Raw genomic sequence first — 25,467 nt, forward strand, 5'->3', positions numbered from 1 at the left:
ATCTAAATCAAAATGTCAAGAAATTTTATTCACAGAATGTGGACAATAGTTTGTGTCAAATGTGTAAACATACTAAGTCTAAAATCCAAAGTATAGTCAAGTTTCCCTCTTTCTGTGTCTGATTATTGATTGCCAATGGTATAACACACTTCTCTCATCTGTGCTAAGGCTCATCCTTCATCTAAATGCTGGTATATTTATCAGTATAATATAAAATGCTGTGAAACTGAAGAACCATTACTCTAACAGCACTGAAGCTAATGCTGATACTTTCTGTTTGTTGTGATGGCTTCATGTAATCACTTTACTAATGGCAGCAATTACTCTCAACTTTCCGATACGGTCAGTAAGGCTCAATAATGTCAAACCATCAAGCTGTACAGAAAATCAGCCTGTACAGTCAGAGTTATGAAATGAACTATCATTCCTTCCACTCCTCCAATTTTCTCAAAAGAAACACTTGCCATGTCTTTTTCTCAGCCAGATTATAAATTCCTAGGGCTGGGTTTAACCCTTCCTGTATACTGTCCACTGTCACTGCAGTGGAGGTCAGAAGAAATAATGTACATAACATTAAATTACCAAATTTTTGGAGTTGGTCAAATGTCTGACAACAGAACTCACAGCTGGGTTTGGACTGCACGAAAGTAGAACGTCTGCCATTACTTCATTGTAGCAAGTTTTTAAACTTCCTGACCTAAATGTATTCAAGTACATGAATACAGAAACAAATTACTCCCCATCAGATGACACCTTTCCACTTATAAACTAGAACAAACATGTTGCAACTGCATAACTTATCAATGTACTTATAAATGTTTTATTCATGTAGAGGCAGTGTAACCCAAAGGATCAAGTCAATATCTAGGATAGCCAATGGGGAGAGTAAGCTTTAGTACTGTCTGGACCCTAGTAAAAGTCGAACAATGGAAAGTCCTTATATTAAAATACCAGAGATCCTGTGAGCATGTGCAAAACAGAAAGAAGATTCTGGAGTCTTTAGGATGAGCCTTTAAGGAAGCATACAAGCAGCCCTGTATTAGTGCCGCTACCTAAAAAATCTTAGTTAAAAATGAGCAGCCTGTATTTACTGCAATGTGTCCTTCATTCCAAATCCACTTTAATTTCCCATAGTCTGGTTTTTCCTGTTCTAATAATCAGAAATTCTCTTAACCTTTTCTGCCTGATGCCCACTCCAGAACTGTTGCAATTTTAATCCTTTCAAGAACTTTCCCCTTCTACTCCATGTACTGTCTTACAGAGTTTCTTCTATCCCTTCTGCCCTAAGCTTTTTCAGTTCCTCATTTACAAGAACTGGGCTTTTTCATTAAAATTTGATTGTAATTAAAGCAATCATGAATTCCACATGCTAAGGAGAGGATTATATACTTACAGTTGGGTTTTCACTTTAGGAGGTCTTTGCTCCTCAGAATTCCATCTAGATCCAGTGGCCTCATTTCCCTTTCCTTTCTCCCATCCTCTTGCCACCTCATGCTATAATCTCAATCTCCACGCTGCCCTCAGAGTATCTGGATTCTTCTACTCTAACCCCACAGCAATTACAATCCAGCACTCCATTTGCACCAGTCACTTTCCTTTGATCCCTCTTTCATCCCAGCTGGTCTAGTCCACTACGTGCCTGTACTTTACCTCAAACATGCTCTTGAATTTGTGAGATTTTTTTGGACTATTGGGAGACATAAGCCTTTGGGGGAAAGACAACAGAAGACCAGTAAAGGCCATCTGTTTTGTTTGACTAGAGAAGGCTGAAGGGCAACCTCTCCACAGCCTGCAGCTTCCTCTTGAGGGGAGCAAAGGGAAAGGAACTGATCTCTGCTCTCTGGTGACAGTAACAGGTCCTGAGGAGATGGCAATGAGCTGTGTCAGGAGAGGGTGAGATTGGATGTTTGGAAAATATTCTTTACCAGAGGATGGTTGGGCAATGGAACAGGCTCCCCAGGGCAGTGTTTGTGACACCAAACCTGACAGAGTTCAAGGAGCATTTGGATAACACTCTTAGACATACAGTTTAATTTATAGATAGTCCTGTGTGGAGTCAGAAGTTGGACTTCATGACACTTGTCCCTTCCAATTCAAGATGCTCTGTTCCTTTCTATTTACAAAACATGCTCTGAAAGTTTACTAACTTGCTCATGGTTTACTAGCAGTGTTGTAAGGAAGAAAGAGACATTTAGATGAAGATATACATAAGACCTTTCCGCTGTGAACATAGGTACCAACAGTAGGTGCAAAATGTTTGACTTCTTGGTCAGCTAGCTGGTTGGACTTGACAATCTTGGCATTGTTTTGCAACCTAAATGATTTGTCTATGATTCTATATGGGGAAGAATAGGAACAAAGGAACAACTTTCAAAAGCTTCATCCCAGACTATAATTATACATATACATTAAAAATCTTCCCTGGTGAGATTATAGGGACAATGAAAAGAAAATGTTTAGAACTGGGTGAAGGAGAGGAATATGGCATGGCAATTTTCCCCAGTATTCATCCAAGCTCAATAGCAAATACATCCATTTGCTCTGCCTTGGGCAGAGGGGATTGGGGGAGGGGAGGAAGGGGATGAGAAAGTCACTTTGCAAGATTTTTTAAACTTACACTTCGTTAAATTAAATTCACTCCAGAAAATCTGAGTAGCACTCAGTCTGAATTACTGAAGTGGAAAAATTTAGACTGCTTCAAGCACCCCTCGGAATAACAACTGCAAAAAATGAATCAACAGAAATCTAAAAAGTGCAGTTTAAGAAATTCTTAATCTCGATGATTCACCAGTAAAAGGAGAAAAAAAAACCACAAAATAAAATTTATTGCATGGCAACAGTGAAGTGGTGGGAGTTTTATTAGGAAGATAAAAAATAAGGAAAGGAGTATTAACCGCTCCATGCCTTAAACCAAAGCCATTCTTTATTTTTTTCCTCTTCAAAACCTGTTTTTGTGATTAGAAAGTTCTGGAAATTCCAACATGGGAAAACAGGAAGATAATAATATACATCACTTCAGAGTTAACTTCTTATTGCCTTTCTTGATAAAATTATGGCAATTACACAAAAATTCTTCGGCCATAGACACTCAAATTTAATGTGAAGATAAGTCAATAGTAGCATAGGTAAGACAAACTTTTCTTTGGAGGGGACCTCGGGAAATATTTAGATTTTTTTTCAAAAAACAAATCCACTTGCCCAATCCTCACTCTGCCAGTACATTTTACACCAACAGACCCACAGACATTTCTATTCTTCTGTGATTCTAACCCCAACTACTTCCATATATGAAATCTCCAAAATCATTGAAACTCTTATTTAGTATTGTTTTATTCAGAGTGTCTGGTAAAATGTTATGTTTTCATTCTAGGAGAAAAACAATGCTGATAACATACCGATTATAGTTTATAGTTGCTGCTAGGCAGTGCTATACAGAGCCAAGGACATTCTCAGCCAAGTTGCTGGGAGGGAACAGAATTAGAACAGCTGACTTAAACTGGCCAAAGTGATATTCCATACCATGGGACATCAAGTGGAAGAAGTTCTGAAGAGGGTGGGAGTTCATTTCTCTCCACTGCTCAGAGGGACTAGATGGGCATCAGTCAGTGGGTGGTGAGCAACATCCTATGTACATCATCCTTTCAGTACATGAAGGGAGTGTATAAACAGGAGGGGGAACGACTATTTACATGAGTTGATAGGGATAGGACAAGGGCAAATGGTTTTAAATATGATATGGGAGGTTTAGGTTTTAGGTTTTAGGTTTATGGGAGGTTTTTCACTCAGAGGGTGATGACACCCTGGAAGAGGTTGCCCAGAAAGGCTGTGGATGTCCCATTCCTGGAGGCATTCAAGGCAAGGCTGGATGTGGCTCTGGGCAGCCTGGTCTGGTGGTTGGCGACCCTGCCCAGGGTTGGCAACCCTGGCGACAGCAGAGGGGTTAAACTAGATGATCCTTTAGGTCCCTTCCAACCCAAGCCATTCTATGATTCTATGATCTTTGAGGTCCTTTTCAAGCTAGGTCACTTACAATATATACTTATATATATGTATATAGTTATAACTATTATCCTTTTCCTTTTCTCTATCTTAGAGAATCCACAAGTTCCACATTTTTTCCTGATCTCTCCCCCATCTCACTGGGAAGGGGTGGGGTGAGTGAACAACTGCATGGTGCTGAGCCACCTGTCAGGTGAAACCACAAATGGGCTCAGTCCTGCTGAAAGAGGCTTGAAGCAGTACCAACAAGGTTTAACTCAAACTACTATTTGATTCTTGCTCTGATCAAAGAAACTAGTGTTAAAAAAGAGGATAATCTCTGGCACCAACATTTATCCTTCCTCCTAAGCAATGCTATCAGCAGTACTATAACATTTCACTGCCTCTAATGTCAGAAGGGATACCAATCCAGACATATGCCCAAACACAACTAGAGTTGTGAGCCTACTTTGAGGAGAGAGATTCTTAATTTTACTTTCCAATCCCTACAGTTTCAAGAATGTCTTGTAAATTTTTTAATATGTATAAAGAGAATACCTAATTTGAAAAATTACCAGTAAAAAGAAATATATTCAACTTTCTGGAAGCTTGAGATAAATAATAAATTGCAATAGATGTTTAAGCAAACAACGCACCTAAAAAAGAGACTGCAATATTGTCTATGAAAACTAGTTTTCTTGCTTGCTTCTGCCTAGAGACTTCTTGTCAAATCAGCATTATATATTAAAAGTCTAAGTTCTATATAAATGCACTCAATATCATTTAACTAATACATTAACTGTTTAATTAATCATCCTTTGACTAAAATGCTAATTGATCTAGTCTGAAATGACTTGAGAGAAAACATTGGTCTATGTTCTTCATTCATAGAATATGTTTGAAAGTTTGAATCTTATTGCGAGAACCCCAAAATTAAATCACCTGGTGAAAATGAAAACACTTTCAAATTCAGAGAATTATTTTAAAAGTTGTCATTTCCCTCCATTCATATCTATTTACACATTTCCAAATTATCAGCATATTCCAAATAAGCTGAAACAATTTTATGCTTGCTTGGATATCATCACATCATTAAACAAAACTTAATTTTCAGCAATATTTTTGGAGAGAAAAAAAAGAAAAAAAACAAACTTGATAACCATGTGAATTTCCCCTGTTCATTTCCGATACACAGATCATAAAACAATTTACTAGAACAGCAGCTCTTATGAAAAAGACAGGAATTCCTATATAAATGCACGAACCTCTGAGCAATTCAAAAGCATGTAGAGTCACAGCTCATGCTCCTATAGATGAAAAGCCCAAAATAAAAAAGCAAGATAGGGAACAAAACATAAATCAATGTAAAAAATGAAATTCTTCTGAGAGAAGTGTTTCTTGTTGATAATCCAATCATTTCACCTGTATTTGTGTTGATTTACTTGTTCCAGAGACTTTCTGAGTAAGATAGCATCTCAGAGATGAGACAATGCAGAGACACATTTGGGATGGCAGGAAGTCCTGATTTCAGAAAAAAAAACTTTGAATTTCAAATTTCAGTGGCTCCCTCTTTAGCCACTAAAATAAGCACTGTGCAGCTGCTATAGAACTACCGTTAGTTCAGAGACAAGCTGAAGTAGAAGAAAGGAAAAACCCAGACTTCTACAGGGCTAAAAGTGTAAGGGCTGGAAACATAGTTCTATTTACCTACTAAGCATGATGCCCTTAGGAAAGATTTCCAGATTTTGAAAGAATTACATACACAGAGAAATTCTGATTGTTTAAAATTAGTAAAATGCACTGCCTGTCCAAAGAGAGTAGGAAATAAAGCTATTTTTTTATAGGCTTAGAGAAGCTATTCCCAGTTCAAAGGTGGTAAGAGTAGGGTTGGCTGACATACAATAGCGACCAGTTGGGTAGCAAAGTAAGATACTGTCCTATAGAAAGAAAATTGAAAAGAAACCTTCATCCCATGGGATGGAAACAGGCAGGGTCAGGAGCTAACTAAACAGTCAGGATTCTCTGTTGTTGCGGTTGTTGTTTTATTTTGTTTGGTTTTATTTATTTCTTTTCAGTGGAAAACACGAAAACAGCAGAATTCCTTGTGGTTAAACTAGGTTTGAATTAATAAAATGGATACATTCTTATCTATTTACTATAATCATCTGCTGCAAGCATGTTTTTATTTTCATTTGTGTTTCCTGAATAAGGACTGGATCCTAAGGAGATTTCAGGAACACTTAAGTGTAGGCTTTAAGCAATTTTAATTTTTAATTTTTTTTTTCTCTGTTAACGGGTTAAAAGTTAGACATTACAATTAGAAATTTGCTTAACAAACACCTCTAAAGCTCTTCTTAAGTATTCTATTGAACTAGCAAGAATAATTTTATACCACAGACTGAGATAAAACCATTAGATACAGCAGTAAATATATTGCTTTGCTTTGTCTCATGTAACAACCCTTATTTGGCTCAAGTGATACAAGTGGTCTGAGTCACTGGAAATGCATTATAGAGAAAAGTGCACTGAATTTTCATGAATGTTCTATTATCTTGACAGACTCTACATTACTTTTTCCAGCTATGGTGCTTGTGTCTGTAATAACTCCAATTCCTTTCCAGCTGTGTGCATGGGAGCTTTCAGCTTCTGAATGACTCAGGAACACCACTGAAATTTATCTGGAAGTTGCACAAAATTGTTTGCCTACAAAGAGTTAGAACCAAGTGGAATAATGCTGTGAGCATGGTCAGATCATCTTCAGAAGCCTCTGTTATTGTTTCAGCTGTGATTACTCAGGAATTATAACAGGATTATCGCATTTTCCTTATACTCTGTGTCCAGCTCACTATCATCCTGAAACAATCTTCAAGAAAAACAAAACACCTCCCTTGTTTGCTATAGCAAAATTCCTGTAAATGTCAAATTGATATCTATTTACTCCTTTATGCATTAGAAAGTGATTCAACTTGGATTTCTATATGACTAAAAGGAACAGTAGAGAGACAGGAAACTCCTCAAATCAGAGCAGAATGCCACTGTTACCAAGTTGTGCTGAACCTAAAGGCTGGCACTTTACAATTTGGTACCAGAGCACAGAGTATTCAAACACACAGACTCACATAAACTACCTACTTCAGTGTAACATGGATGAATCTGCATGGCTTAAACCAATCTTAAATTGTAGATCTAAGAAGGAGCTGAGAGTGGTGAAACATGACATCCAGTATTCATAAAGTCAAAGAATGGCTTAGGCTGGATGGGACCTTAAAGACCATCTAGTTCCAATCCCCCTGCCATGGGCAGGGTTACTAAAAAGGGCTGCTACTTAGCAGAAATGAACCTTGCAAGCAAGACTTTTAACCACTACCTGAGGGACTCTTCACAAGGTGGTGAAAATCTCATTATCTCAGTCTCTTTCCCCATGGAATACTAATCATGAGTAACTGGACACAAAAGCTCCCTTTTAGAATGTCAAATAAGTTATCTACTTCAGTTCAAAGTTAATTAAGATGCAAATGAAAGACACAATATTACAGTGTAGCTCCCTTCCCCTAAATGAAGACACGCATTGGTATGAGGGACAACTACTTAGAACAGAAAAACTTTTTCGTGCCATGAAAATTCATATTTAAATTGAATGGTATATACCTCCTGTGGCAACCAGAGCAAACAAATTTCAGCTATGCATCATTTACATGAAATTCATCTTATGAAGGTAGTCTTCTTTGAACAGAGACATTTATCCAGCATTTTTTTTACATTAAATAATTCCTTTTCTTGGGGAAGTTAGACAGAAGTATGGCTGGCTGACGAATACCAAAACCTATTCCATTAAATAATGACAAAGCTCAGGAGGAGCAGCAGCCCTTTTTTTTCTTTTTTTTTTTTTGTGAGCTCCTGACATTCCTGTCACTGAAAGTGTTGATGTGTGACCAACAGGTTGTTTTCAAAACCAGCAATAATTCCTATAGATTACCTTGGACTCCAAAGTTAGCAAATCGCTTCAATTTTGGATTTTGCAAATCTTCTAAAAGCATTATCTAAAGCCCACACAAGCATGTCTAACACATACTCTGGCCAATGTCTGCCAGTTATGAATGTGTAAATTAAAAATGCATACATGGAATCCTAGTATAAATTATGATAGATTAATTGTTTTGAATATCAGGAGTAAAACCATCCAAATGGTGATAGTACATAAAATATTTACCTCTGATCTTTATTCTAATTTTAGAGCTCAAATTATATACAAATAAGGGCAGTGATTCATTCTACAGGAAACATAATCAGCAAAACATACTACCAGCAATTGTTAAATTGTAAAACTCATCATTAAGATCATAATAATGGCCTCTGAAAGAAATTCCAAAATTGTGTGCTGAAGCATAGCATTGTTCTATATACACATCTCTATCAGCCTCACTGATACATCTACTGACTGGCACTCTCAGAAATGTTTAAATGCTATACCATTCCTCAAAACAATGAGTCTAACTGGCCATAGTTTTTAATGCCATTTTTGTGCATGAACATGAGAAATTCCCTAATGATTTCATAAATTGTTTCATACATTTATTCTAACTTTCTTGAATAGGAACAATGGAAATAATGGGGACTGAAACAAAGCAGATTCCTTTTCTGCTGCAGACTGATGTTATGTTGAACTGTGGAAAATAATTTCTGACATAGGTAACTCTCCCAGCCAGCCCCTGACAAGGAAATAATGCATGGCCCTACACAAATTGTTCATAAAGAAGACAAACACTAGCAAAGGGTGACAGAGGCTGTGAACTTGCAAGGCACACTTTTTGAAATATGAAGGCTGCTCCAAAAGTAACGCCTACTATTTTACTTTGTCAGCTCACAACATTAGATACGGTATCATGGCAGCACAGGTTGAACCTTCCCACCAATATTCCATTAAATGTTGTTGCCATGTAACTGATGGCAGCACTCTGACAAAATGGTAACTGATACGAAGTGCATATGAAGCAAATATGTGTAACTGACCTCTTTCATGCAGAAAAAATTGCACCCAGTGACATTCATCAGCAATCATTGAACGTTTACAAAGACCAGGCAGTGGATGTGAGCACAGTGAGACAGTGGGTGGTACATTTCAGCAGTGGTGACAGCAGTGTGAAAGACAAGCCATGTTCCAGATGGCCATGCAGATTTTTATGTGTGCAGCATGCAGCTCTTGTTCATCACCGGTGAAAATTCATAGCTGATGGTGGTGCCTATGCTGGAAAAATAGCGTTTTGTAGCTGAGAATTTACTCTATCAAATAGTGTTATTGTGCTTTTTGTATCTGTTCTGGTTATCATAGAAACAAACGTGGCATTACTTTTGGAGTGTCCTACATATGCTCTAAGCACAGTGGGGCATACAGGATTTGTATTGTTTGCATACATTTTTCCTACAAGTAGCAAATAAAAGGATCTACATTAGCCATCAAGTACTTCAAGTAGCTGTCAAAATAGAACAAAAGAAAGTCATGTGGCAGATTTATTAAATGATATGCTTATAATTTGAGAGGTTAGTTTTGTGAAACTTACAGGATCAGCAAATGTCCCTTTAATCTTTTGGGTGCTTGTTGTATTATTAGTTTATGATAAGATACGGAATTAAATATTGGGGGGAAAAAAAGTGCCAACTGAGAAACTTCTCTCACTAAAATTCTGCAAATGAGCCACTTTCAATTGACAATAATTAATACTATCATCACTTAAGACATTTGACTATGAAAAAATGTGCTACTAAGAGCAGGAATTTTCTCTTTCTCAGCATCTCTGCTCTAGTTTACAATAACCTTTTTAAGTGGATCCAAGTCAGAAGTTTAGCAGCAGTAAGTTCATTCCCACAGTGTCAGTAACGGTCAATACAAAAGTACTGTTCTCACTAATAGTACAAAAATCTTCACAAGCACATGTGGAATTGGTGCACAAATGCAAATGACCAGAGTAGTAACTAATGCTGGAAACCTATTCTAAATCTGGCTTTGGATGAGACTTTGTTTTTAGCAAAATCAAAGAGCTTTGCAAAAGCAATTCTAGCAGTTCAGCTGTTGCAGAACCTGGCATGTTCACCCTTGTGTTTCTCTCATGTATCTTTCTGTATGAAGGGTTAGAATGTTAAACACTGGTCTTTACATGAACATACAAATTATCAGCTTCTTTAAAACATTATTCCTTTGATCAACAACTATCTTATATAGATAAGATGGTTCTTACATAAGGAGAAAATATATTCCAAGATATTTATAGTTTTCTTTTTGGAGACTCTTGGATACAGTGGTTTTCTTCAAGACTTCTAGTCATTTATAGATCATTCTTTTATAACAGGATATTTCCACTTGATTTTAAATCACATAGAAAAGAACACTGAAATTGCTATGCCAGATAAAATATGTTCCAACTTTCTATCTCACTGTGGCAACTACTAGGTATTTCGAACGAAACTGAAAAGATCTTCATAGGAGGCAGTTCTTATTCAATAACAGCCTTACAGTATCTAATTTTTCTTAACACCCATTAGTTCTGATCTTACTTTTTCCTATCCTATGTCAATTATCCATGCATACAAAAAGCACCAAAGAGCTTCACTGCAGAAGGGTCCCACAGAGATAGTATAAACTATATGCATTTTGATGAAGAAAGTAAAAAAACAAAGGAATATTTAGCTTCCCCTGAATGGTCCTTCTTTTCTAACTTTCCTACCAATTTCAGACAAAACATATTGTCATCATTCCATTCATGTTCTGTGTATCGGACTGGTAATGTTTATACTGGTAAATTACAATTAGATTCTCTTTTAGTCATATATTGAGGGAAAAAAATATGTACATTACTGTCCGAGGAGCTCACAGTCTTTGAAAGGAACATAGGAAAGGATTCAAGACAAGCTCAAAAAACTCACGAGTATTTTTTGCTGTGTTAATTATACATCATTATACATTAACATCTGTTTACAATCTGGACTACAGTTTGGCCAAATGACAAATGATGACAAACATATGCTTTAGGATCAAACCAGTAAACTGGGATTTTTGTAATACATAGAGAAGAGATTTGTCTGACACCTACTTATGATAAAAGACGTACCCTGTAGGAAATAGATGGAGACATTCCTATATCCTTTATGCCTGAAGACAATATACTTGATTTTGAAACTAAGCTCATGTTTATATGCCCTTTGTATTTTGTCCTAATTCCTTTTGCCATTTAGGGTCACCTGGGATGCAGAAACAGAACTAGTGACTCACTCAGATTCAGCATCAGTGTTTCCACTATGTAGGCTGATTGGAACTTCTACTTAGTTACTGACTGTCAGCACTTCTTGCTTTCTAAACTTTTCCATATGCAACTAAGCTGTTGAAGATAAAGGTGTGTTTTTTAAGCTTCTTAGCTACTTAGGAGATATAGTAGACTGGATTGAAGGACTTACAAATTGCAAAAGCTACAGTACGCAAAAAGTACAATGTGCCTATCTCACTACTGCTGCAAGAAAGAGGAGAAAGGGTAAAAGCTAATTCTCCTATCCATGTCAGCTTCGTCTCTTCCTCCCTGTGTCTGCAGCACCTTTCAAGACTCTGGTTAAGCAGAAATTAACACTGCAGATATTTTTTGCTTTACATTGTGATGCAGCAGAAAAACGTCATGCATAGCATTTGAGTTCCTTTGACTTGATCATGTAATTTATTTCTTGTCCTGTCCACTAGATAAAAAGACACTGTTAGTTTTAAGAAATAATGGAGTCTGTCACAGAAAAAAAAAAAAAAAAAAAAAAAAAAGCTATAGTAACCAAGACTTCTTGTTTTAGACAATTACATGGGAGTCTGTTACTTTTTCTGTAAACCACATAAACATGATGAGATTTGTTTGTTTCTTTTCGTTTTTTATTTAATCAGATTTCATTTAATACAATTTTATTGAGTAGACATGGCCTGAAAAGATGAACATGAAGTCATGTAAATCACATCCGTTTTCTGTAAAGCCATTTGCCAGACATACCCCTGGGAAAAGAACAAGAAGGCAAATACAGAATGGAATAGCTAGTCAAAACAATTCACCTCTTTGCTTTTTTAACCAAAAAGTTCTAGTTCATCGTTACTGAGCACAGAAGAGCGACCTCTACTACTAATTTGAAGCAGATTACAGGCTAGTTAGCTAAGCACAGCTGTCAGTAATTAAGATTCTTGATCTTTCTCAGGAGCACCAGCTACCACAGCTGGAATATTTGTAATCTGCTATAGCTTGCTTAATTGAAAAGGACTTGATTGAATTATTAAGATTACAGAAATCTACAACTTTTGATGAGACAGAAAATAAATATTTTTTGGAGGATAATAGCAGAAAACAGAATTAGGCCAAAACCAGAGGTGGAAGTGACTAAGCAAGCAACTGTAACCATTTGAAATAAATCATTTTTATGCTAGTCACATTGTGTATGAACATAATTATATGCTTCTTAACTTTGTTCATGTTTTTCTCTTGCATATCTATTCAACTGTCATGTTTAGTTTTCTCTTCAAAATGATACTAAAGCTGTACAATAACACATCATTCTCATCATCTTTGGATTTGAAAACCACAACCTCAGTATACCACAACTGAGTCCAAGAACAAGTACTCACAGAGGTAAGCTGGGATGCTTCTTTGCCCAGTTTTTCGTATAAGCAAATGAAAAGAGAAACTGGAAACAATTACAGAGTATTTCAGCAGGTCAAATGAAATCAAGATATTCTGCACTCTTAACTGTTTATATCTATACACCTCTTTGCAGTGAAGAGAAGTAATATAACTAACAACTAGAACGTAGCTCTACCTAGTAAGAATAATTGTTTCATTTACTAATCGAGGACTGACCCTAAGAAATGCTATGTATATCTTTCTCTTTTCATTTCAACTAATTGAAATATTTCTCTTTTCATTTCAACTAATTGAAATATGTTAGCTACCTTTCACAATTTATATATGCAAAACTAAAGATATTGTTACGTAGTTTTGATTGTTTTCAAAATGAAATTCTTGTAACATCTAAAAAAAGTTCCTACAGTGAATAGAAGTTGACAGCCCTTATCAGCCTATTTTGTCCTCAAAGAAATTTTGCCATAAGAATATATCTTACCAAAGCAACTAATAAAAATTACAAAAGATATGGAAGTCCATATAGATTTGGAAGTCCAAAAATGGATAGGTAGGAAAGAAAAGACATGTTTGAAAATAAATATTGTCAGATAAAAAAGGCAAAGGAAGTAATTTACTATGTTGATCAATTTCCAGAATAATTAAATGCTATTCTCATTCTCATCAATGGAGATACAGAGGTCTAAGGAAAATTAGGGTTTATGATGCAGTTTGGGTAGCAAGTTGCAATATGTTTTTGAGATTTTTGAGAAGGTGTGGTCTTCTTGGCTTTCTTATAATCAAAGTTCTTGCCAGCTGCCTTATTCTAGAAGTCAGAGAGCCACAGCAGTCAACAGATGTTGACCTGATAGCATCAGTAATTTCTCAGTTGCAGCATATGATGAGATCCCAAGGCAGTTTCATTTGAAGGACCAAGGAGCAGTTAGTTAAATGTGTAATAAGGAACACACCTAAAATTCCAAAATACCTAAGTGCATTCTATCTGTGCACTCTGTGCTGAGCAACTAAAAGATACCAATTTCTTAAATAAGCATATATGGGGTAGGAATTAAAGAGGAGAGGTTATGGGAAAGGCATGAAGAAGAAAGGCTAATCTTGAGATTTTTACCTACACATTAATACTAAAAACTGAAAAAGGCTAGGGCTTGCTGAAGAATAAAATAAAAACTTCTTGTTCCTTACCAACCACAACCATCATTGCACAGTCATATGTGATATGTGTCAGTATGTGACATCAGAGCCTAGAGATCCCAGGCTCCTGTATCCCTAGAGATACAAGGCCATATTGTGCACTTTATCACCCCTGACTCTTCAGAGGGCAGCACCGAGCTGCTCCAGGAATGTCATATTTCTGAACAAGGCTGCAAATCTGCTTGAATTCAGTTAAACAATGCCACCAGCTCCATATCCCAACCATTACTGGAGTTTTGAATGAATGAAACTTCACTACAAGATTCCTGTGTTAATTTGGCTCCTCAGAAAATAAATTCACTTCCTATGCAACAATTGTTATAGCATGGTAGAAGTCCCTAGGAGAACGAATTCTATCTCATAGGCAAACCTACCTCATGATGACATGTAACACATTCTGAATGCTTTTAGCTACATAACACGTGTGTGCTGCTGGGACAGTAAAACTGTACACTGCCTTCTGGTAATGGCCTATTGGTTCCCAATAGAGTAGGAAGCAATTGCAAGGAGTGTGGGTTTATTTTAACTTGCCTGGCATCTTCAAAAAAGACTACAGGCAGAACTGCAAACAGAGGCCACTGAGGACATCTTTTATTTTGCACTTGCACATCTCTAAGGCATTTATCATTCATCAGAGCTTGTAGCATTCATGTTTTGCAGGTTGAAGCTAGCACTATGAATAAGATATAATTCATTTCATTTTGTTCATTGATGATTACTTACCTTTTGGTTCTTCCACTCATACTCTCCTTCCACCAACATGCTAGAGGACAAGCCTGAATGACATACTACACCCACTTAAACAGAAGTACCACCTACCAATTTCAGAGAGCAAACAAAATGAAAGCTACACCTCATGTACTTGTGCCTCAAGATGATGGGACTGAAGGACTGGCTGCATGCTTTCAAACAGCTTCAGAATCATAAGGGAAAAAAATCAGTGTCCAATTCCTTGTTAAGGATACAAGAGTTGTGACAGGATCCAAGTCATCTAGCTACTGGCTGCCACAAACAAAAGTATTAGGTTCATATGCAGCATAATTTACTGGAACAGTTTATATCATAGAATGGCATAGATTGGAGGGGACTAGTCACGATATCCACAACAAGAGTGAGACTTAGTCATGATATCCACCTGAAGGAGAGCAAGGGTATCTGCCCCCTCAGGAAAGATGTTGCAATCCTGACTGAATTTGGAGGCAACCATGTAGTCGTCCAGACCTCTGGCTGTGTAGACTGCATGAGCCTTTCCTCAGCATCGTGAGGCAGCAGTCAGAGCAGCTGTGTGAGGTGTGAGCAGGTAGATGATCTGCAGTCTCTCATTGCAAGGCTACAGGATGAAATAAATAGATTAAAAAGTGTCAGGGGGACAAAAAGGAGCAGGGAAACCACAATTCACCCATGAAAAGACGGGTTATTTTAAAGGAAAAAAATCCAAGGCAGTCTGTATCACATCAGGTTGAGGAAAAAAGTTGCAATGCTGGAGGCAAGAAAACAAAGGAAAGGAGTGAATGGAGACAAGTCTGTTCTTGAAGCTGCAAATGAAAACCCTCCTTGCCTGCTCCACGGCCCCAGGTGCCTCTCTACAACAGTTGTGAGGCCCTCAGTATGGAAGGTCCATCTCTGTGTGATAACAGACCACTCAGACTAGACCAACAAGCAAAACAAAACCAGGAAAAGCTGCCAGGTATGGGTAATCTACAACTTCCCTGGACAATCTGTTCCAGTACCTCATTAACAATGCCTTTTCCTAACACCTAACCTAAATGTCTCCTCTTTTGGAGGAGAAATTCTCCATTCCCCCTATTTCTATTACTATCCAATTATGTAAAAATGTCAGTCCCCCTCCTATTTGTAAGCTCCTTTCAGTACTGGAAGGCTACAATGAGTTCTCCCTCAATCTCTCTTCATAGGAGAGGTGCTCCAACACCCTGATCATCTTTGTGGCCCTCCTCTGAACTTGCTCCATCAGCTCCATATTCTACATGATCAAAAGCCTCTGTGACATATCCAGAATGCCTACAAAATTATACAGTTGGAAGGCTTTACTATTCAATGGTGTGTTGAATAGAACTGTGCATGAGGAAAGTGATAGCCTGTGCTGCCCTGCAAACTGTGGCACTGAGGAGATTCTCCTGGCATACAAAAACTGACAGGTGTGTTCCTGATGTCTTCTACAAGCAATCAGATGTTACAGAGATGTTGTTTACTCCTAGAAAGGAAGCATGGCACTTATTGAGTTTTAGATCTTCCCCCATCTTAACATAGAATTTGTAATACACAATCGTTTCACCTTGAAGAGCTAATTGTTCCTAGCTGGAGAACAAGAAGATGTTTTCATTTATCTACATCCTGCATCTACTATTTATCACCATGGTCCTTTAGGTCAGTACTAACAAACATCTGGGACAGGACTCATCCATCTCTCAGCTCTCTTCCTTGTTTCTTTAGAGTACTTTGTTACCTCAGTCTCACTGTACTTCACGTTCCCTGAACTTCCCTTTGCCTCACTTCCTTTTCATTATGTTCACCTTTGGCAAATCCTGCATCCTTCTGAGTTTTCCTCTGTCTTCCCACGCTCTGATACCTGGGAGTTATACTCTTCTAGCTCTAATCTGATCCTCACAGAACATCAGGTTTATTCAATCACTGGCTCAAAAATTGCAAAGATTTTATTAGATTTATCTACTCTTAATGATACAGTGATAGCACACCAAAGTACCCTTTAGAACAAACTTCAATTGCTAACCCAGCTGATTCCTGTTTTCTCTATAGTGAAATAAAGTTGAGGGAAGGACATAAACCCAAACCCTTCATAAACCCAAAAAAGAACACAGTGCAGCACTTCTTATCTGCAGTTCCCCAAAGGAACATGTGATTACACTCTGCTAGACACAGGAGCTCTATCTACAAACAGAAAAACACTGTATCCAGGAGCCTACACTCTGCGCATTAAGAACATAACACATTGTGGCTAAAAAGGATCGTATTGGCTTTCTGAATGAATTTCTATTGGAAGTAACAAAAATACAAACATTTCTTTAAAAAACTCAGTTACAGCAATAATTCCACAAGTGCCGTATTTTAAGGAGCATGCATAAAAGATCTTAAGGAAGGTGATGGGAAACAAGTGACCAAACAGGGGAAGGCTTCTGACTGCTGGTTCACATAGAATCCCACTAACCACTGCTAACTGCTGTTTTCTTATGCTTTGGGAAGTTAACATTCCCTCCCTGCACTTCTCCATCCTCATCATCCTGGAGCCTGGCAATTCTGTCATCCCTCCTTTCCAAATATCCACAGCAAGTACACATATGTGGTTACTGCAGGTGCATTTGTCAGGGTCATAAGGAAACAAGAATTGCTCTTTCACCTGTTCTTTTCCAAAGCATTCAATTCCACACTGGTTCTGTGGAGGTACTAGCTTTCACAGTGAATGTGATTTTTTGTTTGAAGCTTTACTATTCTGGCTGCAATTCAGGTTAGGAAGTAATTAGCTTTTCAGAGGCGTGTTGTGGCAGGGCACAAAGGCCACAGCCAGAATGAATGTAAAAAGAAAATAAACTCAAATTTAACTAAATAAGCAAAACCAAAACCAAACATGAAATTAAATTAAAGCAAATTACTCCAGAGGCTGGCAGTGAGCAAATTCGTACAGAACAATATCCAGATATATAGTCTACTAAATGTTTAGTATCAAGAAAAAAATCTGAGCCATCTCTACTTCGGGATACTGTACCATTTTGAAACATCTTTGAGTTTAATTTGTCGGTCACGCTCATCAAGAAAATCATAGGTTCCACCCAACACTGCCTTTTCACCTGCATAAACATTAAGGCACGTTTAACAACATATCTGCCAATATTTATTTTTTTTACTTATGTCATTTTTAACCTCAGAGAAAGCCCAGGAAAACAAATCAGAGTGATCATGGAAGCATACAACTCAAAAATAATAAGGTATGTGGCATTTCAATTTATACCTAAGGCTGAAACAGAGACTGTGAAAGAGAGTACACAAATACTTGTCTTAAGAGTATTTTCTTTTCAGAATTGTAAAAATTCTGTCTTTGTAAACAGAAGAGAAGAAAAACATTGATTCTCAGTGCTAATCAGTGCTCACACACAGTCAGTGAGAAGTCACTGATTTCTATTATTTGCAGCTTTTACCTCTTGCTCCTGACTTGGAACTACTACTTCAGTACAGCAGGCAGTTCTGCCTAACGCTGATAAAGAGCACTGAACTTAAAACTTCTGTGACTACAGCAGCTAACGGACACAAACTTACACATAGTCTAAGTTAAATTCACATTAATCCTGTAACAAACTCAGAATTTTTAGGCACCTGGGAGCTGTGATATTAAAACTAGTTTATCCATAAGAAACATTAACCAGTTTGGCCTCGAGTTCTTTTTTTTCTCGTGGCATGAGTTAGAAGGTAATGCAGTGGGGTTGCAAAGACATATGAACTGTATTTGAGAGAAGGCAAAAGTTAAATCCCTTACAAAAGGTATCTTCTTATCTAAAATGCAGCTTTAACTTAATTCACTATTTTTCATAGTTTATAATATGGCTATCAGACTGTACTGAAATTCTGCTTGAAATGGTTCATACTGGGAGCAGCTTTATTTCAGCAATTTGAAAAGAAACCATTCAACTGTATGAAGATACAGAAATGTAATTTTAAAAAACTGTTTATCAGACACTGGCACTTTTCCTGCTTGTGTAATTCAAAAAGGATCTCAGTAAAGAAAATTGAATTTGGCAATCCATTAATACAGATTTGATGCTCTCTCTGTTCATCTCTTGATGTCTCACCCCTTTCAGAAAAATGAAAATAACTCATGGTAAAAGAGTGGCTGTTCCCTCACATTTGTCCACTGTATTGGCAATTATTAAAACCCTGGAAAAGCTACTGAAGCTCTGCTGACTCATGGTGGCAGAAAAATTACTTGTTAATTCCATAATGAAGATACAGAAAGAAGACAAAGGAGGAAAAGCCAGAGAACTATCAAAGTCTGAGAAGAAGGATCAGACTGAGCTAGTAAAGTCTTACTGAGATGAAAATTCAGACTTAATTTCAACCCATCTGAGTTTAGGAACCTGAGCCATTTCAATAAAGAGCTCACTTGTCATGGGCATCCTCTTCTGTCAGCAGAGGAAGAGAGTGGCAGTTCCGGGAGACAAATTGGCTTACTGAAGGTCTGAACTGTCTTCCAGAGATGCCAGTCCTGCTCCATCAAGTACACACAGACCTCAAGGCAGTGATGGAAAACCTATAATAAGCACATCAGGACAGGCACATGATACTCCTGCCAGCCAAACAGCTCCCCAGACTATCACAGTGCCCAGCACACCCTGCATTTTTTCACTGGCCTCCCAACCCAACAGATCAGATTCAACAGCTAAAGATGTGCTGTGTTGAGAATGGGAGATCATGATAAATTTAGAATTAACCCTTTATATCTCCACAAAACTGAGCCACACTGGAGAACTTTCTCACGGTGGGGCTTGATGCAGATAAGCAGTTTTGAGTGATGACATGAAAAACGATCACCAGTTGTTATTAGCCAGGGGCAACCATGCTCCTAATTTAGGCACTATAGGTAGGTGCATTAGTCCTCTAGTGCAATTGCCTTCAGCCATAAGTCAGTCACAGACTCAGTACTAGGCAATGCTGGCATTTTAAAACACGGAAAAATTTAGGTTTCACCTTCTTTTAAATTCTTCACTGCTCAAAATCCAAAGCACATTTTTCCAAGGAGTAAGGTTCCTCAGAGGGGAACAGCAGTTCTTAGAGCTGTCTGGTTGCATTTGAGGGAATATCATCTGTACTCCCCTTTTAGCAAGTAGTACACCTCAGGCTTCTACATGTTCTAGCACTACACTGAGCTTTGACTTTATACTTCTCCATCATCTCTGATCACAGTTTTCTTGGTGAAGGAAGAATGCTAACACGGTGCATTTGCTATAATGCCATCTTACCATCACTCTGCCCAGTTAAGAGGATGTGTACTTTCTCTACAGCACACAGTAAACAAAGTAAAGGGAAAGAGGAAAAGGCTCTTTGTGACAGTCCAGAGTCACATACCTAAAAGAATTCTGCATACTTTACCTTCATAAAAAATTCTACCCACGACATAACCTACAGTAAAAACAATTCACCTGATTGAGGTAACACAGCAAGCTGCTAAGTCCCCATTTTGCATGTGTCTGAAGTGTTTGTGCTGTGTAACAAAGTGACAAGTTGGGAAATAAATGAGCACAATAGTCTCTTCTAAACTCCTGACATTATACTTTTTAACAGATGAGGAAAAAGTAAAAAGGCAGAATGGCACCTCCAAAACATTTTTCATGTTGTAAAGTATAGTGTCCCCACTGAAATGCTTGGTAAGAGACACAGCGAAGGGCTGATAAATCACTAAAAAAAAAAATAATAATTGTGAGTTATTGCAAAAAAAAGTCTCGTAAGCATGTCTCGTGCAATGAGGGGAAAAAAACGCAACCCTTAGGACTGGAAATTTGTATCTGTGTCCTACAAATGTCATGTTATCCTTCCAGACAAAAGTCTCAGCGTGCATACAGAGCTATTAAGTTCAAGGATGCAAAACAGCTTTCAGAAACAGTAAAAGAGGCTAAGAGGATTTGGATATTTCAGCATACCCCGCTAATTTACATTGAAGCTGACCAGTCTGCTCCTATTAGTCACTCAGAACAATCACTCTTTTCCCAGCAGAGCTTACTCATTTGCAAGATAAAAGGAAGACATTTCTGCACATGCCCATAATATTCTTCACCACTGGGGGCAGCTTTACATAAGACTGCATTCACTGAAACCAAAGCAACAGTCGGACGGAGCTTTCAGAATGACAGTACGCAGAAGTGAGCAGAGCTTGTTCGTTGTACGGGCTTATTCTACCTGCTATGCTACAAAGCAGCTTCCTAGCCGGATCGGGTACTAAGTAAGGGAACTGCTGTGCTATGGAATACAGATGTGTGAATTCAGATAGCTAAATGGTGCTCGGAAGAATCTAAAATGCTTTCTTATAAAGAGAAATTTTAAAAGCCAGGTTCCTAACTATAAAGATGCAAAAACGTAACATCCATGAAGATCCTATTACCTAGGAAGAATTTGACATTTTTCTGCGAATGCTGTGTTGGGATTGATTTATTCTTGGAGTGTTCTGCATGGCTGGCAAAGAATAATGTTCCAAAATCGGTCCATCTCCCAAGGGGTCCAATTTTTCTTCCTGGGTGTCAGCGAGCCCTGACTCACTACAGTGCAGCTGACAGGGGCTGCCATGCTTGTGGCACACTAAGCAAAAAACAAAAGACCTAAGGACGACCTTTGAACAACACAAAGGATGGGTATGTTTTTCATGTTATTTTTTTAATATACAATTCATAGACACTGCATAGCCTCTGCTTTAATTGCTCCATAGACTTACCTTTATGTGATTTGTGATTACAGTTAAATTGCTTAGGGGTTACACCTTTTACCCAACTGTTTTTTCAGTATTTATAAAGGCATTCTTTAAAAAAATCTGAGTAAAGAAAACAATGTGAAAAGTAGTTGAGACAAGCTAGGGATTTTTAAGTGATTGTTGAAATAAAGATTTTAGCATGATTGAAAGAAATGACTGATGTGTGGGGGGATAACTTTTCTAAGTTGTTTTTATTTCCAGGTTTCAATGTAATTAGGCTACTGAGCGGATCAGCTGTAGCTCTGGTAATAGCCCCTACTGTATTACTGACAATGCTTTCTTCTGCTGAACGAGGATGCCCTAAGGGCTGTAGGTGTGAAGGCAAAATGGTATATTGTGAATCTCAGAAATTGCAGGAGATTCCCTCAAGTATATCTGCTGGTTGTTTAGGTTTGTCCCTTCGATATAACAGCCTCCAAAAACTAAAATACAATCAATTTAAAGGTCTTAATCAACTCACCTGGCTCTATTTAGACCATAACCACATCAGCAATATTGACGAAAATGCTTTCAATGGAATACGCAGACTAAAAGAGTTGATCTTGAGTTCCAACAGAATCTCCTATTTTCTTAATAATACCTTCAGACCTGTGACAAATCTCCGGAATTTGGATCTGTCATACAATCAGCTGCAGTCTCTGGGATCTGAACAGTTCAGGGGCTTAAGGAAGCTGCTGAGTTTACATTTGCGGTCCAATTCCCTAAGAACCATCCCTGTTCGAATATTTCAAGATTGTAGAAACCTTGAACTGTTGGACCTGGGTTATAATCGCATCCGAAGTTTAGCAAGAAATGTCTTTGCAGGCATGATCAGACTGAAAGAGCTTCATCTGGAGCACAATCAATTTTCTAAGCTCAACCTGGCACTTTTTCCAAGGCTAGTCAGCCTTCAAAACCTTTATTTACAGTGGAATAAAATCAGTGTGATAGGACAAACTATGTCCTGGACCTGGAGCTCATTACAAAGGCTTGATTTATCTGGCAATGAAATAGAAGCTTTCAGTGGACCTAGTGTTTTTCAGTGTGTGCCCAATTTACAGCGCCTCAACCTGGATTCAAACAAGCTCACATTTATTGGTCAAGAAATTTTGGACTCCTGGATATCCCTCAATGACATCAGCCTTGCTGGGAATATATGGGAATGCAGCAGAAACATTTGCTCTCTGGTAAACTGGCTTAAAAGTTTTAGAGGGCTGAGGGAAAACACAATAATTTGTGCCAGCCCAAAAGAGCTGCAGGGGGTGAATGTTGTTGATGCAGTGAAAAACTACAGCATCTGTGGCAAAAGTACCACGGAAAGGTTTGAATTAGCACGAGCTCTCCCAAAGCCAACGTTTAAACCAAAACTCACCAGGCCTAAACACGACAGCAAGCCCCCTCTGCCCCCAACTATTGGAGCCACTGAATCGAGCTCTGAACCCGTGCATGACACAGAACACATCTCCTTCCATAAAATCATAGCAGGGAGCGTGGCCCTTTTCTTGTCTGTGCTTGTGATCCTGCTGGTAATCTATGTGTCATGGAAGCGTTACCCAGCCAGTATGAAGCAGCTGCAGCAGCGCTCTCTCATGCGAAGGCACAGGAAAAAGAAAAGACAGTCACTGAAGCAAATGACTCCAAGCACACAGGAATTTTATGTAGATTACAAACCTACCAACACTGAGACCAGTGAGATGCTGCTGAATGGAGCAGGACCCTGCACGTATAACAAATCAGGCTCCAGGGAATGCGAGGTATGAACCATTGTGATAAAAGAGCTTTTAAAAGCTGGGAAATAGTGGTGCTTTATTGAACTCTAGGGACTATAAAGGGAACGTTTTTCTCACTTTTCTGGCACAGCTCTTCCATGTCACTTATTTTGTACATTCATAATACTGGTCATTTTATTCTCATACATAATCAAGTCATTGAAATTTAAATACCGCAATCAATGTGAAGTCTGAGCTCTGGTTTAATACAATACCTATTGTACAAATCCTCTTCTGATTTCATTAAAGTCTTGCTTGTTTTTAAATAGAAAACTTCTTTCATAACCTAATCCACTGCACCTGCAGTGAGCGTGCTTCTGTTTAGGGAGAAAGATCACAACAGTGATGAAAAATAAATAAATCAAACCCAGATCCCTTCCCAGCCCATGCTCTGAAACTTGATTTTTGAGCTAAGGTACTGTAGCATCATAGGAATTCTGATTTTTCTGAGTCAAGAGATGGTGCAGGAGCAGCTCTGAAAAAGTGCCTGATTTCTGCCTAGCACATGACATAATAATTAAAAAAATAAATCAGTCTCGGGCTTGAGTCATCAAACCAAAAACAGAGTAGACTTAATATAAATTTTAAAATAAAAACTGGAGAATGGGGTTTATTCTACTGCATTATAATAGTTTTTCTATGGCTGATAACTAGTAATTGAAACCTGTTTATGTGACTTCATACAAAAGGTGCCAGTGTTTATCCCTTACCCAGTTGCCTTTCAGAAAGTAGTCAAAAGGCATTCATTAAGTGAGGAGCAGAAATTCCTTATTGATGCAATTAGAGGAACTGAAATGTGCAGTAGCAAAAGCGACACCACTTCCTGCACACATTTGTACAAGTGCTCATTAGAAATTCTCTTTTCAAGACTGTCAAAGACATTAATGTAGCTGAGGAAACAATTAAATCTGCCATTTTCTTCTATTTCTTTCTATTTGCTGGGCTTGTTAGGGTTTGTGATGTGTTCTGTACACTGTCTCTCTAGTAACTAAATAAAGCTTCATTGCAGTCAAAGCCAAACAGCGTACGTTTTAGAAAAACAGCAACTGCAAAAGAGCTTTCAGAGAAAATTTGTCACTCACTGATCTAAGAATACCGCATCCAAAAATCCTTAAAGAAGTCAGTAACAATTTTTTTTTCCTCTCTTACCAAAACCCTGATGACATTACGAGAATTCAGATACTCAGTTTTAATGTGAAGTCATTCATCAGCTGTTTTGGACAAAATACAGATTTGTAACCTGGCTCCTCCCTTTCCTCTCTCTATAAAAGCTTTTTTTTTTTTCCCCCAATTGCTTAGAATGTAACATCCTCTCTGTTTGGAAAAATAATCATATATTCTATGTATTTTGATGGTCTTCTGAACAGATATTTTCTTTCATTCTTGGAATAACACAACAGCACCCATATAAAAGTAGAGTTAGTCATGTAATTATTTTGTAGCTTGATTTGGCTTAGTAAACTGCACATCTTTAATCACTTGGAAGAGAATGCTTCTTCAAAGCAGTTACACTGCAGCAGATTAGAGGAAGCAAAGCCTTAGCAGGATGTTCTATTGAATTTTTACTAGAAAAATAATCATCACAGCCAATCACCTTGAAATGTGCTAGATACAACGAAAACAAAGCTATGAATCATTTCTTTAAAGGAACTAATACACTTGAAGAGTATTCAGCTTTAGTTTTGTTGTTGTTGATTATAGCATATAATGAAACCAGTCTTGTTTTCAAGGACTATAGTGAGGAAATATCTAAGAATGGAAGCTTGAGACTATACTGAACCCTGCAACACTGAGATCTCATTTTATTAAACATAGAAAGGATCCTGAACATGGAAGTGCTGGAGATGTTTTAGCAGCACTGAGCAGACTATTTTTTAAGCTGAATTGTAGCTTAAAAGTTGCTACTGAAAGTCAATATAAATTGAATTAACTTAGCTATTACAGGATTCAGTTTTCCACCAGCAAGTCTTGGTAACCTCTGTGCTGAAGGATTGTAAATTTGCTTTAAACTTACTTATAAGAACTATGTCTGTACTTCTATGGTCTTTAGTGCTATCCTTGACTTTGGGAAGTGCTGACTCCATTAAAGAAATAATTTCATATAATTAATTTAGAATTTATGTTATTTAAAAATACTCAATACATATTATAAAATTTCTTATTATACTGTGGTTGTGAATAAGTTGTGAATAGCTGAGTTTGACTTACAAAATCTTTTTAATGCCTTATCATACCTCAATACTCAGGAAAAAAAAAAAATCAATCCCATATCCCCCTACAAAAAGCAATTCCTGTAAAGTTATCACTAACTCTCTTTGAAAAATATATAACTATGGGACTGAAAAAGCAGCTAAGGCCAGTATGTCATTAATCATAGATGAAAAAATAACAAAAATTCAGCACATTTATATTCAAGTAG

General features: G+C 37.6%; 2 protein-coding genes across 11 annotated transcripts in view; one reads left to right on the top strand and one right to left on the bottom strand.

Annotated features, from left to right (window-relative positions):
• CTNNA3 (catenin alpha 3) overlaps positions 1–25,467 on the bottom strand; it is a 447,191-nt gene that overhangs the window by 201,896 nt on the left and 219,828 nt on the right. Inside the window, exon 2 of one of the 9 annotated variants that reach the window (XM_090144872.1) lies at positions 18,946–19,092. The exons of the other annotated variants lie outside the window; for them this stretch is intronic. The gene's annotated coding sequence lies outside the window, so the exon portion shown is untranslated. The remainder of the gene's footprint in view (positions 1–18,945; positions 19,093–25,467) is intronic. 9 annotated transcript variants of the gene reach the window in all.
• Positions 20,334–25,467, top strand: part of LRRTM3 (leucine rich repeat transmembrane neuronal 3) — an 81,742-nt gene continuing 76,608 nt past the window's right edge. Inside the window, exons 1-2 of one of the 2 annotated variants that reach the window (XM_090144881.1) lie at positions 20,334–21,184; positions 21,502–23,033. In XM_090144881.1, coding sequence (XP_090001007.1) covers positions 21,181–21,184; positions 21,502–23,033 — 1,536 coding nt within the window. In that variant the 5' untranslated portion in view covers positions 20,334–21,180. Of the gene's footprint in view, positions 21,185–21,452; positions 23,034–25,467 lie in introns of those variants that run through there. The other variant, XM_031602843.2, reaches the window with a different exon arrangement.

The sequence above is a fragment of the Phasianus colchicus genome, chromosome 8 (assembly GCF_987193195.1).
Source record: "Phasianus colchicus chromosome 8, bPhaCol1.hap1.1, whole genome shotgun sequence".
Taxonomy (NCBI): domain Eukaryota; kingdom Metazoa; phylum Chordata; class Aves; order Galliformes; family Phasianidae; genus Phasianus; species Phasianus colchicus.